The sequence below is a fragment of the Lacerta agilis genome, chromosome 18 (genome assembly GCF_009819535.1).
Source record: "Lacerta agilis isolate rLacAgi1 chromosome 18, rLacAgi1.pri, whole genome shotgun sequence".
In the NCBI taxonomy this organism is placed as follows: domain Eukaryota; kingdom Metazoa; phylum Chordata; class Lepidosauria; order Squamata; family Lacertidae; genus Lacerta; species Lacerta agilis.
The window spans coordinates 2,544,718-2,564,122 of NC_046329.1; the positions used below are offsets into that span (position 1 = coordinate 2,544,718).

The 19,405-nt window shown below is 50.5% G+C and overlaps 1 protein-coding gene across 2 annotated transcripts in view; it reads left to right on the forward strand.

Moving 5' to 3' along the window:
* Window positions 1-4,256: 4,256 nt before the first annotated feature.
* The window catches only part of MKNK2 (MAPK interacting serine/threonine kinase 2), a 31,745-nt gene continuing 16,596 nt past the window's right edge, over window positions 4,257-19,405 (forward strand). For both annotated transcript variants that reach the window (XM_033136700.1, XM_033136701.1), the window contains exons 1-5: window positions 4,257-4,320; window positions 6,283-6,450; window positions 14,386-14,467; window positions 15,281-15,382; window positions 16,782-16,879. In XM_033136700.1, coding sequence (XP_032992591.1) covers window positions 6,403-6,450; window positions 14,386-14,467; window positions 15,281-15,382; window positions 16,782-16,879 — 330 coding nt within the window. In that variant the 5' untranslated portion in view covers window positions 4,257-4,320; window positions 6,283-6,402. The remainder of the gene's footprint in view (window positions 4,321-6,282; window positions 6,451-14,385; window positions 14,468-15,280; window positions 15,383-16,781; window positions 16,880-19,405) is intronic.

Below are 19,405 nucleotides of genomic sequence, written 5' to 3' on the forward strand. Positions count from 1 at the left end.
CCTTCTTGAATTGTGGTGCCCAGAACTGGACACAGTATTCCAGGTGAGGTCTGACCAGAGTGGAATACAGTGGTCCTATTACTTCCCTTGATCTAGATGCTATACTCCTATTGATGCAGCCCAGAATTGCATTGGCTTTTTTAGCTGCTGCATCACACTGTTGACTCATGTCAAGTTTATGGTCTACCAAGACTCCTAGATCCTTTTCACATGTACTGCTCTCAAGCCAGGTGTCACCCATCCTGTATTTGTGCCTTTCATTTTTTTTTATTTTTTGCCCAAGTGTAGTACTCTGCATTTCTCCCTGTTAAAATTCATCTTGTTTGCTTTGGCCCAGTTTTCTAATCTGCTATGGTGATTTTGAAGTGTGATCCTGTCCTCTGGGGTATTAGCCACCCCTCTCAATTTGGTGTCCTCTGCAAACTTGATCAGGATGCCCTCCTGCCCATCATCCAAGTCATTGATGAAGATGTTGAATAAGACTGGGCCCAAGACAGAACCCTGTGGCACCCCCTAGTCACTTCTAGTAGCGTAAGGCAGCCTCGCAGGTAAACCTCTGAAGGGCTTCATATACTAATGGGAACACCTCAAACTTGACCCGGTAGCAAATCGGCAACCGGTTACAGGAATCGCCACAACGGTAAATTTCCTTACCAAAACACCACTTCTAACAAAGCTCCCTATCTGCGGAATTAAACAACGATGGTGCCATTCAGGGTCCGTGCTTCTGAACTTTGTGTTGAATCCTAGAATTGCAGAGTTGGAAGGGATCCCCCAAAGGTCATCCAGTCCAACCCCCTGCAAGGCAGGAATCTCAGCTAAAGCAGCCGTGTCAGATGGCCATCCAACTTCTGCTTTTAAAAACTCCCGGGAAGGAGAGTCCACCACCTTCCACCCCACGGTCAAACAGCTCTCACTTTCAGAAAGTTTTTCTTGATGTTGAGTCGGAATCTCCTTTCTCGCCATTTGAAGTCATGGGTTCGAGCCCTACCCCCCAGAAAAGGAGAAAACAAGCTTCTCTCTTTACTTACTTTTTCTTTCTCTAGGCCCCCCCCCTTGTTCTTTTAAAGTCTTGGTTTGGTTAAAAACGGGGGGGGAAAGATATAAAGATTTGTATTTTACTCTATAAACCTCGATGAGATTTATTTATTTTTCAAACCAAGCATGTCTCTTTAAGAATCTCTTTGTTTTCTGTTTAAAAACAGAAACCTCTCTGGTCTTACAAAACCAAGCCCTGCTCTCCCCGGGAAAGGATTTGGAGAGTCACCTTATGGCAGAAGGGAAACACAATGCTGTGGCGCATGAGACACGCACACCCTGCCATGCGCAGGAATGAGTCTCTACGTGATTGAAGAAACGAATAGGGAGGGAAATTTCACTGGAGGGGAGACAAACTGCTTGCACAATCTTACCAGGCCTTGCAACAGGTCGGGGCTGCTTGAAACCGCTTCGGGTGTCCATGACGCGCTGTTTGCCATTTCCCAGGCTTTTGCTTGTGTGTTGAAACTGGAAGGAGGCGCACGAAGAACAGGGACTCGGGCAGGGGGGCAACAGGGAGGCATCTCCCTGGGGATATGGCTTAGCTCAGCCTCCCTGTTGGGACTGACTGACCCAATCCAAATATGTAGTCGGGTGGTCAAAACTAGTGGGGGGGGGGCATGCACGCACGCTGAATCATATACAGTAATGGTAGAGTTGGAAGGAACCCCCAGGGTCATCCAGTCCAACCCCCTGCAAAGCAGTAACTTGGGGGGTGGGGTGGGGTGGAGTTTAATGAATTTATAAGCTCCACTTCCCAATCTCCCTGCCCGGTTACCCCACTCCACCTAGCTTCCTAAAGATGCTTGCTAAGAGAGTTACCCCCAAAATAAGCAAGAGAATTACCCCAAAAATAAGCAAGCCAGGCCCCCTACAATTTAGGCAAGACCAGAGCAGTGACTCGCGCAGAGAGAGAACGGATTGCCTCATCCGTCCTGCACATCTCTGCATTTAGAGCAGTTTGGAGCATTCAATGGTGCCCGGTGCAAAAGCCTGGCAAAACCGGTTCTCCCACTCCTACTAATGATTCCAAGGAGGTACACAAGTGCATCATGCAGAGATGCAACAGGCAAACTGACTTCCAGAGACAGATGGGTGCTTTTGAAGACACTTTGCATACCCTGTAGGGAGAAGAATCAGGCTATGGATGCACAAGTAGCTTTTGAACCCAGCCCCTTTTAAAATGACAACAACGTGAAGTTTAAGGGGAAATAGTCTCTGAGCATGCACAAAGTGATGCCCATTTGCAAAAAGACACTGGTTTTTAGAAGCTGTATTAACCGATCACAGAGGAACGGCTGGTGGGGATTGACAGAGCCTTTTCCGTGGCGGCTCCCAGATTGCGGATTCCCTCTCCGGAGAGGTTAAACTGGCTCCCTCTTCGTTCTCCTTCCAGCGACAGGCTAAGACCTTGCTTGGAGAGGCCTTTGGACAATGGTGATTACTGGGCTGCTTGGCAGGGCAAACGGGATTTTAATTTCTGGTTTCCAATGCGCTCCGATGCGCTTTAATTATTGTTTTTCATTAACCTGCCCTTGTTACTTTGCAACTTTTCAAACGTTGCCTTTTCAAATGCTGCAAGCCTCCTCCTCAAATCCCAACGTGGGAGAGAGAGGGGGGGGCGTTACAGATCCCGGGAAGGGACCCCCCAAGGGTCATCTAGTCCAACCCCTGCAATCCAGGAATGCCGTGGGATAATATAAGGAATGGGGTCGCATCTGTCTTTGGTGAATGTGGCAGACAAATCGTGGCACCCTCTACACTCCTGGGGTGTTTTAGAGGCTGCATTGGGTGGTCTGGTCCAGCATTATTAATTATTATTATTATTATTATTATTTATTAACAATGGGCATGTGAAATTGCACATATGCATTTGTCTGCATTCACACCCTCTTGTCACGGCTGGCAATGTGGAAAAGTGAAGGAAGCCTGATGGGGTTGATCAGGGGGACGTATCCTGCGATGTGGGCTCTGGTCTCCAGGAGGACATCTGCACAGAGGGGGGAAGGGGGGGATAGGCTTTGCAGATGTCACCCATAAAAGAAGGAGGTTTGCAGGTTGTGGATTTGTGCATGCTTAGAAATACTGCGGAAAAGATGTTAAAAAAAGTTTTTTTTGGGGGGGGGAACGCAGTTGGGAGTCGCAGGAGGTGAGGGAGTAATCCAGGCACCCCTTTTCTAGAGGAGATGGCAAGAGCAGAAAACTCTCTGCACATGTTTAGAGGCGCACTCTGCCTTCTCTCTCCTGCTGCAGAGGCACTCTGCACATGCCCGGAGGCACTCTCTTCCTAGACGGCAGGAGCAGAAAACACTCTGCACATGCTTTCAGGTACTCTTTACCCTCTCTCTCCTGCCGCAGAGGCACTCGGCACATGCCCAGAGGCACTCTCTTCCTAGAGGAGGCGGCAGGAGCAGAAAACACTCTGCACATGCTTTCGGGTACTCTTTACCCTCTCTCTCCTGCCGCAGAGGCACTCGGCACATGCCCAGAGCCACTCTCTTCCTAGAGGAGACGGCAGGAGCAGAAAACTCTCTGCACATGTTTAGAGGCACACACTGTCTTCTCTCTCCTGCCGCAGAGGCACTCTGCACATGCCCAGAGGCACTCCCTTCCTAGAGGAGACAGCAGGAGCAGAAAACTCTCTGCACATGTTTAGAGGCACGCACTGTCTTCTCTCTCCTGCCGCAGAGGCACTCTGCACGTGTCCAGAGGCACTCCCGAGACAGCAGGAGCAGAAAACTCTCTGCACATGTTTAGAGGCACACACTGTCTTCTCTCTCCTGCCGCAGAGGCACTCTGCACATGCCCAGAGGCACTCCCTTCCTAGAGGAGACAGCAGGAGCAGAAAACTCTCTGCACATGTTTAGAGGCACGCACTGTCTTCTCTCTCCTGCCGCAGAGGCACTCTGCACATGTCCAGAGGCACTCCCGAGACAGCAGGAGCAGGAAACACTCTGCACATGTTTAGAGGCACACACTGTCTTCTCTCTCCTGTCGCAGAGGCACTCTGCACATGCTTAGAGGCCCTCTCTGCCTCTCGCCGGGAGGAAGAAGTCCGCGGGCAGCTCTCCCCGCTCGTCTCTGCTCGCTGCCCTTCCCTTCCCGGGCAGCCGAGGCGGAGGCGGAGGCAGGGGCGGGCCGGTAGAGCTCAGCTGATGCAAGCGGGGGCCGCCGCCTATATAAGGCTCCGCGCGCAGCCTCGTCGGAACCTCCCTTCCCGTGCAGAGCCCGGCTGTGCCTTTTCCATCTACAGTGGCGCCAGCACTGCGGAGCCCGAGCTCGGTAAGGGAGACCGCGGGCCGGGTGGGAGGGCTGCCGAGGGCCGGGGAGCAGCCAGCCCCCCGCTTGCCCCCCGCTTCCTGATCTGGGGAAGATCCCCGGCCGCTTTTGCAGAGCCGCGTCCATTGCGTTCGCTGTTGCGTTTGCAAAGCGATTTGCAAAACCAGAGACAACTGGATCTCCGTAGTCCTGCAATGGAAATGGAGGGGGGGGGGAGAGAGAGCGAATGGTTGGGAAGAAGATGACGGGGGGGGTGGTGGTGAATGCACCCCCAGCAAATAAATAAAGCAGGCCCGGAGTATTGCATTCCCCCCCTTGTTTGCAAACTCATTGCATGGCGCACGCAGCTGAATCTCTCTGTCTCTCGTGTGTGTGTGTGTGTTTTAAGGGGGGGGTAGGGGTTTTGCAGTGGGAAAGGAAGGGGGAGGGGCTGGAGAGGCAGCCCTTCACGCCCCCCCCCCCCGCTATTCCCCTTTCTCTCTCTTTTTTTTTACCGTGCTGTGGTGCCCACACTTATTTTTGCAAGTGTGTGAAAATCTTATGTTGTTCCTTTTGCAAACCTGATAGCATTGAAAGGGCTGGATTGTGTTGTTGTTGTTGTTGTGTTGCAAGCCTGGGGAGGTGTGTTTGCGGGGGCGGAGGGAAGCTTTTACGGGGGTGTATCCGTTTCGCGCTCCCCCCCCCCCCAATGGTGCGCGATTCTTCTTCCCTCCCCCATTTTACCTTCTTCCTGAATGCAATAATAGAAAATGAACTCACGCTAATGATCACGCCCCCCTCCCTTGCTATACAGGATGTAGGTTTTTTTCTTGGGGGGGGGGTGGGTAGCTTAGGAAATAGTCTACCCCTTCAGGAAAAGGGTGTGTGTATTTTTGCTGTGTTATTTCCCCCCCCCTCCAGTGCAGATTTTCAGAATAAAGTCCAGAGAGCGTTGGGTTTATTCTTATTTTGCTGCAAATCTGCGTGTTTCCTTCTCTTAAAAGTCTCTTCCATCTGCCCACAAAGATCAGATGCAAAATATTTAAAATGTTTTTTCTGGGTCGACGGGGTGGGGGTGGAAATAATGTTTTTTGTGTTGCTGGGGGGGGGAATAGAACATTCCTCTGCTACCATTTCTCAGCAGCATCTTAACTGCAACCACTGTTTAAATCTATGGGCATGACTATTGATTTCAGTGGGTCTACTTGTGAGTAGGGCTTGAGTTGGCTGCATACTGTAACCCCATCTTTCCAAAAGGCCTCTGTGTGTGTGTGTGGTGCCCCACCCCCTTTGTACACACCCCCTTTTCCCTTCCTTCCCCGGGGCCTGTAATTCCAACATCTGCCTTTTCTCCAAGAATTTTGTTTCCCCTTTCCTTTGAAAAAATAAATAAAATAAAGCAAAGTCTCTTTTAAATAATAAACAAGGAGTGTTCTTCCTAAGTTTTGCATTGCATCACAAAGGAACGAAATTCTGGTGCAACACAGAGAGAGAAGGAGATTGAGAATGAAGGCCTTGTGTGTGGCTGGAGCTGAATCTTAAATGCACAAACTTTTATTACTGTGATTATTATGATTTTTAAATAAGAGGATTTCTGTGCAAAAGGGCTCTCAGCCTGCCTCTGTTGTCAGAGAAAAATACTTGCTCCCCCCCCCGAAGCCCCCACTTCTTTGTGTGTGTTTGCAAAATCTCTGCTTGCCATTTTCTAAATTTCGGGGTGCACTCTGTTCCTGTGTTGTGTTGTGTTGTGTTGTGTTGTGTTGTGTTGTGTTGTGTTGTGTTGTGTGTCATTTGCAAACCATCCTTCTCATTACTCTGTTCCTTTTTCCAGGAGTCTGGTGCTTTGCTTTTAAATTTCCTTTGTCCAAAATTAGATCCCTCCCCCCCAAAAAACCCCCAACAGCTATTTTATTGTGATGCACCCAGTGGTTGAGTCTTGAACTTTTTAAAAAATAAAACCTCTTTCTCTTTTCTCCCCTTTTACAGGGTCTCCATTGGCAAACCCGGACTAGCTTCACCCCAATTTTTTTTCCTCCTCCCCGCATTTATTTTCTTTACTCCCCCTTCTTCATTTGCATCTTCTCCTGCATTTTTAAAACCTCCAAGATGGTGCAGAAGAAAACAGAACTCAAAGGTTTCCACCGTTCCTTTAAGGTAAGAGAGGATAAAACTTATTTTTATTTAGCGGAAGTCGGATTGCGGAGTTAATGTGCCTGGGGTTTTGTTTTTTAAAAAATGCCTTTTTAAAACTGCTTCCTTTTTCTGTTTTCCCCCTTAAAAAAAACAAGTTGTGTTTTTGCAATGCAGTCCCAGGCCTATGCACATATATAAAGAAACCCCACTGAATTCAATAGGGCTTACTCCCTGGTAAGTGGGCCTAGGCCTTTGTTGCTCATTGGTAAAAATAAAATAAAATTGCAGAGAGACTTATGTTGGGAATCAAAATAATGTGCTGTGAAACCGTTTCAGTGCTAATATATACCGGTAAGCACTAAAACTTTTGCAGCACGTATATCCAGTATAAAAAGGCTTTAAAAAAAAAAAAAGCTGTATGCAAGCTTCTGAGCTATACAGGACTCCTAGTCGGTCAGGAGAGCTGACTCGGGATCCTGTGTGGCATAGGTGGTCTTCCTCAGAGTGGTGGAAAATACTTCCTTAGAGGCTTAGTAGGTCTAACCCCGAAACTTTTGCTGCTGCAGATATAATAGTAGAACATAATATAATTAACAATCCTAATCAGCCCTACTTCGATTTTTGACCTTCATCAAATTATACAGGAGCATCAGGACTTGAGGGTCTCTGCCCTGAGGAGATTACAGTTGAAGCAGGGAAATTGGCATGGGGACGTAGCAGGTGGTTGGGGGCAGAGAGGAACCTGACATCATAATGATTAAAAATAATAATAATAATTACCGGTAATAATGACTTATGACATCTCAAGTCGTAGGGTTTGTCTTGGTGGGTGTCAGAAGCAATGCTTTAGCGACAAGTTGTGTTTCAGTTTCAGGCGTCTGCACGGAGCGCTGCGCATTTTTACTTTTCTGCGTTGTGCGCGAGATTTAATTTCCGCTTCCTAGGAGGGACAGGAATTAATTTGCTGCTGGGTCGGCCTGAAGCCTTCGGCGCTTGCAAGCTCTTTTGAAAGAGAGAGCTGGGTGCTTGCATTTAGTGAAGGCTTGCTTGCAGTTCCGCGGGCGCCCTGACATGCAATGTTGCTGGGGTTGTTGTGTCTGTGTGTGTGTGTGTTTTGCTGAGTGAGCAAAAAGAGGGTTGTGTCTGTTCCTTTGGCCGGGCGACGTGTGTTTAGGGAGACGGCCAGGGCCGATTTCTGTGTTGTGCAAGTACGTCAGGAGATCCTGTCCTTACAAACTTGTTTGCCTGAAATGTCACCTAAGCTGGTCTGTGGGTATGCGCAAGTTTGGGGTGTGATGCAAGTCATGTGTCGGGCGCCGCCTCAATTTCCGTGATTTATGAGCCAATGGCAGCTCCCCAGCGCCCTTTGGCAGGCTGGGTCGGTGGGGAGCTGCTCGTGGCGATGCGACCTCGCTGCGGCTCTCTGCTCTCCCTAGGCAGGTTTCTAGTCCTCATGGAGGAAGAGATATTGTTGCTGCACTTGCGGCGATTCAGGCATGTGCGTTTGTGTCGCCGTGGTTGCTTGTGTCCACTGTCCCATCTCCTCTGAGTAGAGCCTGGTTGGTTGCCTCCCAGGATGCGTTGTTGAATAAATGAGGCCAAATTAGATAAAGTGTTTTCGTTTATGCCGGTGTGAGTCAGGATCCTGCAATGTGGCTGCAATCGCCGTTCGAACTGCTGAGTGGCAGGTGACCTTTAGCTTGTGAGATGACGGATTCCTGCCACTCGAAAGGTTCAACACGCGTAGCTCCGTTGGTTAGAGCCTGGTGCTGATATGGCCAAGGTTGTGGGTTCGATCCCCGTCGGGGACAGCTGCATCGCGGGGGGGGGGGTTGGGCTAGATGACCCTCGAGGTCCCATCGAACTTGACAATTCTGATTCTGTGGCTTCCATTTGCAGGGGAGGGGGCACGCACACATCTGGTTGGCCACTGTGAGGACAGGCTTCTGCAACAGATGTGTGCCTCCCTGAATTTGACACTCAATTTCAAGCACAACACCCAGAAAACGCTCCCAATATTTTTGCCTTTCTCGAACATACGAAAGGAGGGAGGAGTACAGAATCATGGGGTTTGTCTCGTGATGTGCCGCCTCCCTCCCTCCCTGTCTGTCTGGTTGCATCTTGTTGCCAAGGGCTCTCCCTAATTATGGGATGCCGGCGTCCCGGTTAGCAGAGGCTGGGAGCCACGCGGGAGGGCAGGTCCCCTGCGGCTCGGAGCCAGACCGGTCGGGCAAGTCGGAAGAGAAGCTTGAGACTCCCTTCCGGGGAATAGAATCGTAGAGTTGGAAGGGGTCGCCGAGGGTCATCCAGTCCAACCCCCTGCAATGCAGGGATCTTGTGCCCAACGTGGAGCTCGAACCCACGACCCTGGGGTTTCACTGCAGTTCAGGCCTGGGCTGAATTTGCCAGAAGAACATTGGGAAGGCTGCAGGATGAGGCCGATGACGACCCACCTGGCCTAGAAGCACCCTGTTCTCACAGTGGCCAAATACCCCCAAGAATCTAGGGATCCAGATAGACTGCCCCTGGACTGGGAGGTTCCATAGGAACATAAGAAGAGCTTTGCTGCAGGATCAGGCCAGTGACCCACCTAGCCCAGCTTCTGGTTCTCACCAGACGCCCCCATGGGAAACCTAAAAGCAGGACCCTGAGCAAAAGTGCAACTCTCCCCTCCTGCAGAACGGTCTCCTTTTGGAGGTTGTGGCGTCTCCTTCCTTGGAGGTTTTCAAGCCATCTGTCCTGGGTGCTTTAGCAGAGATCCCTGCATTGCAGGGGGTTGGACTAGATGACCCTTGGGGGTCCCTTCCAACTCTGCGATTCTATGGTTTCCAGCAACTGGTCCTCGGAAGCGTTTCTAGCCTTCCTGGCTAGTAGCCTTGTCTTCCATGAAGTTGCCTAATCCTGTTTTTAACCCTTCTGGGTTGGTGGGCATGAATGACTGCCTCCTGCAGGAAGGAGTTCCATAGTTTTGAACGGTGCACAAGATGGGCTGCCCCGGATCTCCCGACTGTTCAGCTTTGTTGGGACGCCCGCAAGCGTACGTGAGAGGGGGAGAAAAGCTTTTCACTCTTTTTTTTTCACGGCGGACGTAATTTTACAAACGTAGGTCAGCCTCTTGCTTCCCTCTTCTCCAAATTACAAGGCCCAAAGGTTGCACAGTTTTGTGCAGCTAGAATCATACTGGTCCAGCCTCCTGCAACGTTGCAGGTGAGTAGCTGTGTGGGTCAAAACAACCCAGCAATGGGGGTCCTCTGGTTCTCCGGTCATCATTGATGGGCTCCTGCTCCCAGTCGCCACCATAGCCCCAATGGTCGGGAATAATGGGATTTGTAGTTCTGCAAAACCCAGGGGTGTCCTTGGCCTAGAGCTGTTTTTGTATTGGGGTGTCGAGTCTCCCTATTTGCTGCGTTTCTAACCCGCCGCGTTTGTCCACGGAGCTCAAGGTGGCGGTGTTCCTGGTTCTGTTCAATTAATCACCCCAACCATCCTACGAGGTAGGCCAGCATGGCCAGAGTGGCGATTCTGACATGAAATGTGACCTTCCCAAAGAGTTCTGCTCTGTCCTTTCTCCTGCGAGAGGCCTTGCCTTCTTCAGCCCTCATAACACACCTTTGCAGGCAGCAGAGTCGGGGAGAGTTGAGCTTGTGGCTCTGCGGGGATTCGAACCCAGCTCTCGCCTCCTCCAGCTGTGAGGTGCTGGTTTTGAAACGGTGGTCCGATTTCCAAAGTGAATCTGTGTGGCATCAAGGCCGGGCACCGAGGAGTCTGCGACTCCAAACCCTCACTGGACTTGCTGGCTGATCTCTGGGATATTTCTCGCTCGGCTTCAGCCTGCCTCGCAAGGTTGTTGTGAAGATGAAACAGGAAGCTTCCTTGCTGGTCCATGTAGCTCAGTATTAACGAAAACCAACTGGCAACACCTATCTGGGGTTTCCTAGTCAGAGATGCTGAGGATTGAACCAAGGCTTTCTGTGTGCAAATCTTCCCTGCATCGCAGAGGGTTGGAATGGATGACCCCCTGGTGTCCCTCAAAAAAATCTACGGTTCCATGATAACTATGGGGTGAGAGAGGGAACCTTTTTGTAGGGTCCACCGGCCGCCTCCATCCATGCCTCCAAATCTCAGGTGCTCTTAACCCCATTCCCTGCCCTGCAACCAACCTCATAGGGTTTTTCCGTCTGCAGAGAACAGCTGCTCTTGGAAATAATCTTATTTTCGTTTCCCTCTCCAGCACATGGCTGAGATCCTGTACTCCATTCCTCCTTATGTAATGCAAAATCTTTTCCTTTTTTTTTCAACTTAGAATGTGCGGGTGTGTGCCTCCTTCCAAACGCCCAATTTTGCACGGGGCTCAACATGCCGCCACCCCCCACCCCACCCCCGGTTGCGTTTCCTGCCAGTATTTTTCCAAGAGATTTCCTTTTAAGATTCCTTTCGGGTTGGCGATGGTAAGAAGCCTCCCGGCCGCCCTGTGGCTTTGCTGCCTGATCTCAAATTAATGTCCTTGCGCTTATTTTTAAACATGCCGGCACACACACACACACACAAAAGCCTCCACAATACGTTCCCTTGCATTTTTTTTTTTTTGCTTGTTGTGAAAAGTGGGTTCTCCGGTGCCTGGGTCCACTTAAGTAGATATGCATTGCTGCACAATTCTCTCTCCAGTTTTAAAAGAGAGCAATGAAGGGGCTGGGTTTGTGTGCGCGCACAAGTGTGTTTCGGGGGGCGGAGGAAGGAGGCCACTGAATGGATGCCCTTGTTGTCGTCTTGCGGCGGTGTCACGCCAGGAGGGTTGCCTGCAGTTCCCACCCCCTTTTTTTTTGCACTCTGCGTTTTGCAAAACTCTGCTTGCGGCCGGGTGATGTAACTTCCCCGTGGCTGGGAGGCCCCATGGAGGGATGTTTTGCGCAGCGCACGGGACGGGTTATGTAAGCGCATTTTGGGCTCTGCAGTCTGTGCGTTGGTGCGCAAAGGCGCAAGGGAGTTGCATACGGGGAATTTCCAGGCCCGGGTTTTGCAAAAATCCAAAGTGGCAGGAGCGGAGAGGTTGACGGAGAAACCGGGAAATGGGTCTGCGTGTTTCGTGGATTTTGCTTCTGTTGTTTTTTTTGCATTTTTTAGGGATGGGGTTTGGGTGGAACTTAAGCAGGCACAAAGGGGTTTGGGGGTTGGTGCAAAAAATAATAATTTATATCCCCCCTCCAGTCTGGCTGAGTTTCCCCAGCCACTCTGGGCGGCTCCCAACACATAGAAAAACACAACAAAACGTCAAACATTAATAGCCGCAATCTGACCCAATACTAAAAAGTCACCATGTGCCCAGCCTCGTGCATTGAGAATGGATTAAAGGGGTGTGGGAGAAGATTGGCTTTCAAAAGAGGGGCTGCAGGTTAAGGCTGCGGATAGAATCAGCATCTTAGAGTTGGAAGGGACCCCCAGGGGTCATCCAGCCCAACCCCCTGCCATGCAGGAATCTCGGGCCAAGCATCCATGACAGACGGCTATCCAACATCTGCTTAAAAACCTCCCAGGAAGGAGAGTCTGCAACCCGTCAAACGGCTCTTGCTGTCAGAAAGTTCTTCCTGAGGTTGAGTTGGAATCTCGTTTCTGGTCACTTGAAGCCGCGGGTTCGAGTCTTACTTGCAGGAGCAGGAGGAAACGAGCCTCTGCTGGGGACCAATGCAACAGAGGGGTGTGTTTGTGTTCAGAGAGCTTTAACAAAATACTCCTCTCTGTGGGAGGCGTCTCCCTCCTCCACCTGAGTAGATTTTGTAACAACCGGGAGGACAGCCTGTCTATCTAGGCTGCGGGTTCAGAAGACGCCACTTGTTGCTCCCTCCCTTTTTTTGTCCTGGAATGAGATTGGGTGGATTTGGTTTGCGGTTTGCGGTCAGGGGGTGCTAGTTTACGATGGGAGTGGAGGCTAGTTTCCCCAGGGGGGAAGAGTTGCTTGAGCATGCGTAGAGAGCACACTCTCAGGGAGCAGGACTGGAAACTCAAATATATAGAAGCCAGGTGACAAATCGCTCCTTGAACCAGGGTTTCCTTTTGGGTAAAAGGAATTCCAGGTTGCCTTGTTGGGGCCAGATGACTCGGGAAATGCGCCTGACTTGGAATTTCAAACGCTGGTTTTTCTACTGGTGGGGGTCCGGCTGCGACCCAGATGTGGAGATATCTGGGCGCCATTTGCAAACCCCTGCTTTAGTTCACAGTCAATGCCGTTTCCATTTCCGCTGCGAGTGTTTCTCCGCCTTGCATATGGGGAGGAGTGAATTGCCGTAAGAGCAAGCTACAGTCGAGCAGTGTAGCTGAGATCTTTGAAATTGTAGCGTTGGAAGGGACCCCGACGGTCATCTAGTCCAACCCCCCCCCCCCCCGTGAATAGGTGCTCAGCTTAAATAGGGATTGAGGGGTGTGTGGACTAGATGACTCTCGGGGTCCCTTCCAGCAGTTCCCCGATTCTGCGAAAGGCCCTGTTCCCTGAGCTGCTCCTTTTCTACATTCAAGGTACTGAATATAGAATGTTGAATTGAGGAGCCTGGATGAGTGCTCTGTCGGTTAGAGCGTGGTGCTGATAATAATGCCCAAGGTTGCAGGTTCGATCCCCGTGTGGGACACATTGCATTGCAGGGGGTTGGACTAGATGATCCTTGGGGTGCCTTCCAACTCTAATATTCCACGATTCTCCTCCTTAATAAAAAATGCTGCGGGTGTATTCAAAGTCCATTTGCCACCTGTGTTTTCTGCTTCGGAGCACCTGGTGTGTCTGCAAGCTTCTCGCCTCGCCCTGCCCTGCCGTTCCCAAACAAGAAGTCTCCTCCCTGCTCATTATGGGCTGGATCCCCAGCAACAGCCGGTGGGGCAGCGTTCCGGCTGGTTCTGGTTAGGCTACCCTGCGGTTCTCCCTCCTCCTCCTCCCCGTTGGTGTCCTTTTGCTGCCTCCACTTGAGTCATACCTGTCCACGGAGACGGAGGCTGTGTACTGGGGAAGAATCAGGTTCCTGAGTTTTGTTCTCTCTGGCCAGGGTGTCGCACGGCAGGGAAGAAACCGGTTTGAGCACTTTCAAGGGAGTTTTGCTCCTGCAGAGCTGCAATTGCAGGTTGCTAAGTTTCTAGTCCACAAGAAAAGTTCAAATTACTTTTTGTTTTACAGTATTTTTAACCAACCGGTTCCGTCCGGGTTGAACGATACACAGAGCTCTGCCTCTGGAAAAGCAAAACCGGCTCCTAAGTGGCAAAGTGTTTTTAAAAATGTGCAAAATTTGGGCTGGCTGCGCCCATTAAATATCGTTGACCTAAAGGGAGCAGGCAGGAGAACAACTCTGAAAATTTTCTGCACTTGGGCGGCTGGCCAGAAAAAAGTTGGTGGCGATGGCGGCTGCCTTATAAGAAGCTGGTAGCTCAGGGAGCCGGCGTCCAGCTTCTGGGTCATGTGGCCAGCATGACTAAGCCGCTTCTGGCGAACCAGAGCAGCGCACGGAAATGCCGTTTACCTTCCCGCTGGAGCGGTACCTATTTATCTACTTGCACTTTGCTTTCGAACTGCTAGGTGGGCAGGAGCTGGGACCGAGCAACGGGAGCTCACCCCGTGGCAGGGATTCGAACCGCCGACCTTCTGATCAGCAAGCTCTAGGCTCTGTGGTTTAACCCACAGCGCCACCTGGGTCCACTCAGGTCTAGCAGAGGCCAAATGTGCCATTCAGGTTTAGCGGTGCTTTTTGCCGAACGTGCAGCTCAGGTCTAGGAGAAATTGGATGTGCAGCTCAGGTCTAGCAAATGCTTTTTAACCGAATATGCAGCTCAGGTCTAGGAGAGGCTAAGTGTGTAGCTCAGGTTCTAGCAGACCCCTAGTATCTGCCCGGAAAGCTTCTTTACCAGGATTCCCCCCCCCCCTTGTAATTCTGGCTTGGGTGTGACTCTTTCTCTCTCCCTCGCCCTCCCCTTCTCTACTCCCAGGGCCAGAACCCCTTCGACTTCGAATTCTCCCAGTCCACTCACCTGGATTCTGTCTTCAACTTCGAATGCCCCTCTCGGCCCGGTGAGCACCTCCGTTTTATTCTGTTTTGCTTTCCGAATGGGGTCGGGAGGAAGAAAATCAGTTCCTGAACTGGGAATTGTCCTAGGGGAGGTCTTGTGTTCCTAGGTTTATACCTCTTGAGATTCAGACAATTTGATGGAGGGTTTGGGAACTGCTGGGGAGAGGAATGCGGCCCCCGAGACATCTCCATCTGGCCCTCATAACTCTCCCATTTATTTATTGCGTTCAGAATGACACCTTTTCCCTCTAAGCTGGCGTTCATGGTTCTCCCCCCATCCTGTGAGGTGGGTGCAGTTAAGAGACGGTGGCTGCCCCCCTGCCCAGGTCACCCAGTGAGCTTTGTGAACAGGTGTGGGGATTTGAACCGTGGTCTTGACCCAGGGTTTCCCAAACTTGGGTCTCCAGCTGTTTTTGGACTGCAGCTCGGGGGTGATGGGAATTGTAGTCTCAAAACAGCTGGGGACCCAAGTTTGGGAAACTGCTCTAACCACTGCGCAGCACTGCCCTACTGTACAAAGGTGAAGCTTTTATTAATAGCCCCGCCCGCATTTGCCTGTAGCCCTGCCCACAGCTGTCATGTGGAACAGCTTCCCCACCTTGGTCTTAATTGCTGTAATGGAGCCTCCGTTTTCAAAGAGAGTCTACCTTGAAATATAAGCCGCTGGCTGTTTCATGCAAAATGCAAAGTTTTGGGGGCGACCTCGCAACTCAGCACGCCTATGGCTTTAGGGATTGTTGTTGTGTGCCTGGTCCTGGGTTCGAATGCTGCCTTTAACTCTTGATTCTCCCCCACCCTCAAATCTTGCGGAACAGACATGCCTTCGAGTCAGCCCATCGACATCCCCAATGCGAAGAAACGAAACAAAAAGAAAAAACGCTGTCGGGCCACAGATAGCTTTTCCGGAAGGTTCGAAGGTGAGCCGCTCAAGTTGCTAGTCCTCGGTGTTCGTTCTCGGAATTGTCGCCTTCCACCTTCCCTTTGCAAGCGAAACATTTTCTGCTCACGCCTTGCGGCCTTGCAAGAGGGGCTGTGTCTGCAGAAGCCTGCAGCAAGAGAATGCTGTTGCAGGAGAGATGAAATTTGCAAACTTTTAAAAAGAAAAGAAAAAGCCCACTCTGCAATCTAAACAGACCAGGAAACGATTAAAAAAAATAAATCACAAAATCTGCTCCAAAGGCTAGGAAAGGGTGGTTTTTCAAAGGCTTGTTGGAGATGGATTAGACCAGGGTTTCCCAAACTTGGTTCTCAAGCAGCTGTTGGACTACAACTCCCATCATCTCAAGCTAGCAGGACCGGCAGTCAGGAATGATGGGAATTGTAGTCGGAAAAACAGCTGGAGACCCAGCTGTTTGGGAAACCCTGGATTAGACTCTTGCATTTACGGAAAGGTTGGTGTAGGCTGCACTGAGCTGTTTGAGACCCAAAGGTGTGTCGTTGTTTGAAGGAGAGCTTCCCTTTTTAAACCTGCCTGTTTGTTCGGAATCATGAGGACCAGCACCTTGTTTTATTTTTAATAATAATAATAATAATAATAATTTTATTTATACCCCGCCCTTCCCAGCCAGAGAACCGGGCTCAGGGCGGCTAACATCAATTAAAATCACAGGAACGGGGGAGGCAATGAGGACTAGAAACTTTAAACTGGCAGAGAATGCAGCTACTGGCTATTTTAATATTAGGCGGTCTGTCAGTATGCTTTTTGTGTGTGTCATTGATGTTCTGTAATGTGTTTTGAATGCCCTGGGATCTCCTGATGAAGGGTGGCATGTAAATTGAAACAACAACAACAATCTGTAATTTGATGGGCAGCAGGGAGAGGCGTCTGCAAAATTCAGGCAAAGATGGACTGTGTCAAATCAACAAAGCCATCAGTTAAAATAAGATGATCTGGTGCTTGGTTCCCCCCCTCCCCTGAAGAATGGAAGCCTTTTCCTGGTCATTTGGAGAAATACGAAGAATCCGTGAGCAGGATTCGAACTACGAGCAGCAGAAAGAACGAATGATTATTGTGCTACGACTGTGTTAACAAAGAGGGAAGACAGGCAAAGGGAAGGGGGAGATGAGAAAAACATCATGGAAAACGAGATGGGAAGTTGGCGATATATATAATTTTTTAAAAATATATATTGAGACTTTTATGTGGGATTTTTGGAATATAAACACAGTTTTTGGAATAAACACACAAAGTTCAGGCAACGATGCAGGGAATAGCACTTTGATTTCCCCCCCATAATTCTCTTGTTTCCTTCTCTCTCTCTCTCTCTCTCTCTCTCTCTCTCTCTCTCTCTTCTCCTGTCCCCCCAAAACCTTCAGACGTTTACCAGCTACAAGAAGAGGTCCTCGGAGAAGGGGCTCATGCGAAAGTGCAGGCCTGTGTTAACCTCATTACCAATAAAGAGTATGCCGTGAAGGTAAGTCATCTTGGGGAATTCGAAGTTTGATCCCCGTGTTGGGCAAAAGATTCCTGCACGGCAGGGGGTTGGGCCGGGTGACCCTCGGGGGTCCCTCCCAGCTCCACAAATCTGTGATTCTCACAGATGCCTCAGTGAGAAGCCTGCAAGCAGGATTCTCTCCCCGCCCGCAACTGCCATTCAGATGCATCGCGTTTTGGGTGTGAGGTGGTTGTGTTGTGCTTTTAGTGTTGTTGGCTATTACGGCTGCCTCTGGCCGCGGCTGCAGAGCATAGCCATTGTGGCTGCCGGCCATGGATGACCCTCTCCTCCAAACCCCCTTTCAAAGCTGTCCACGATGGCGGCCCTGGCCAACTCCAGTGGCAGGGAGTTCCACAGTTCAGTCAGGAGCTGCGTGAAGGTTTTCCCAGGGCCAAAACTGTATGTGTGCACCAGGAATTTCCAGCATGAAACGTCTGTGGTGGTGTTTTCCCAGTTGGTGTGGTTAGCTGGGATTTGGAGGAGAGAGAGAGAGAGAGAAATAATTATTTGTGCTGTTGGAATAGGAGCAAGGACAATTGGGCCCCAACTCTCGGCTTTAAGAAACACCCACAGACTTGAGTCTCGTGAGAGAGGAAGGAATGTTTTTCTCCATCGGCTTGCGACTGTCTGCCACCCTGTGCAATCACTTCCTTTTCCTCTGCGGACCCCTGCCTCTTTTTTCCACCCCCAAAGAAGAAATTCCTCTGTGCAGGCTCCTGCACGAGGCGGGAGGCTGGGTTTTTCAGCGCATGGGAGATGCATGGCAAGGGAGGGGGCAGCAAAAATGGGTGTTTTTTGGGGGGGAGGCAGAAGCTGCGGAGGGCCGAGGTTGTGACCTCCCTGGGCTGGAGGGGAGGAGAACAGCTGCTGGCATGGCTGTGCCGTCCCCCCCCCTCGCCCCCTTCCCTTTCATGCGCAGGAGGGAGAGGAACAAATGGGCCTTTTCATTAGGGTTTGGCTGCAAAGCGGGAGCTTGGGGCGAGGAGAAAAGTTCAGAGCTCCGTAAATAATCCGATTCTTGCTCCTTGTGACTGTGGGTTTTGGGCTGCAGCAGTGATGGCACCTCCCGACAGTAACCCCCTCGCCCCTCTCCCGCAGCCGGATTTTGGGTGCAAATGGTGATGTTATTATTAATAATGATAATAATTTATAACAGTAGTACCTCGTTGGGAGTTTGCCCCGTTTAGCGTCCATTTCGTGGAATGTCCACAGCAAACCCAGAAGAAGCACTAAATTACGCTTTGGGTTACTTCCGGGTTCGCCTCTTGCGCATGCGCAGAAGTGCTAAATTGCACATGCGCAGAAGTGCAAACCACTCCGTGTGTGTGTGTGCGCGCAGAACCATGCTTTGTTGAGCGTCCCTTTCGTTGAGCATCTGGGGCTCCGGAATAGATCCCAGTCTCAAAACAAGGTACCACTGTATTTATACCCCGTCTATTATTAAATATTAAAATATAATAATCCTTCAGATATTGAAAGCTTCCCTAAACAGGGCTGCCTTCAGATGTCTTCTAAAAGTCTGGTAGTTGTTTATTCCCTTGACCTCTGATGGGAGGGCGTTCCACAGGGCGGGTGCCACCACCGAGAAGGCCCTCTGCCTGGTTTCCTGTAACTTCGCTTCTCGCAGCGAGGGAACCACCAGAAGGCCCTCGGCACTGGACCTTAGTGTCCGGGCTGAACGATGGGGGTGGAGACGCTCCTTCAGGTATACTGGACCGAGGCCGTTTAGGGCTTTAAAGGTCAGCACCAACACCAATATAAAATGCATGTATTCCCCCTCTCGTCTTAAGAACTTTGGGTTGAGTGGAGAGTAACTTGGGACTATGATTCCCATTGTTAAAGGGAGAAATCTGAGGGCTCCCTTGGACAAAAAAAACAAGGACACCAGCCAGGAATGCCAGAGCACCAGCCAGTAGGCTTGGTCGTGACAGGACCTCCACCTGCCACAAGGTAAAGCAAGATGGAAGGCCCCGAACAGGAAGAGAGCCCAACTTTTGTTGTTGTTCAGTCGTGTCCGACTCTTCGTGACCCCATGGACCAGAGCACGCCAGGCACCCCTATCCTCCACTGCCTCCCGCAGTTTGGCCAAACTCATGCCAGTCGCTTCGAGAACACTGTCCAACCACCTCATCCTCTCTCGTCCCCTTCTCCTTCTGCCCTCCATCTTTCCCAACATCAGGGTCTTTTTCAGGGAGTCTTCTCTTCTCCTGAGGTGGCCAAAGTACTGGAGCCTCAACTTCAGGATCTGTCCTTCCAGTGAGCACTTCAGAATGGATCGGTTTGATCTTCTTGCAGTCCATGGGACTCTCAAGAGTCTCCTCCAGCACCAGAATATAAAAGCATCAATTCTTTGGCGATCAGCCTTCTGGAGGTTCTAGCCCTTGTCAAAACCTCAAATTACGCGCAATACTACTGGGAAAACCATAGCTTTAACTATACGGACCTTTGTCGGCAAGGTGATGTCTCTGCTTTTTAAGATGCTGTCTAGGTTTGTCATTGCTTTCC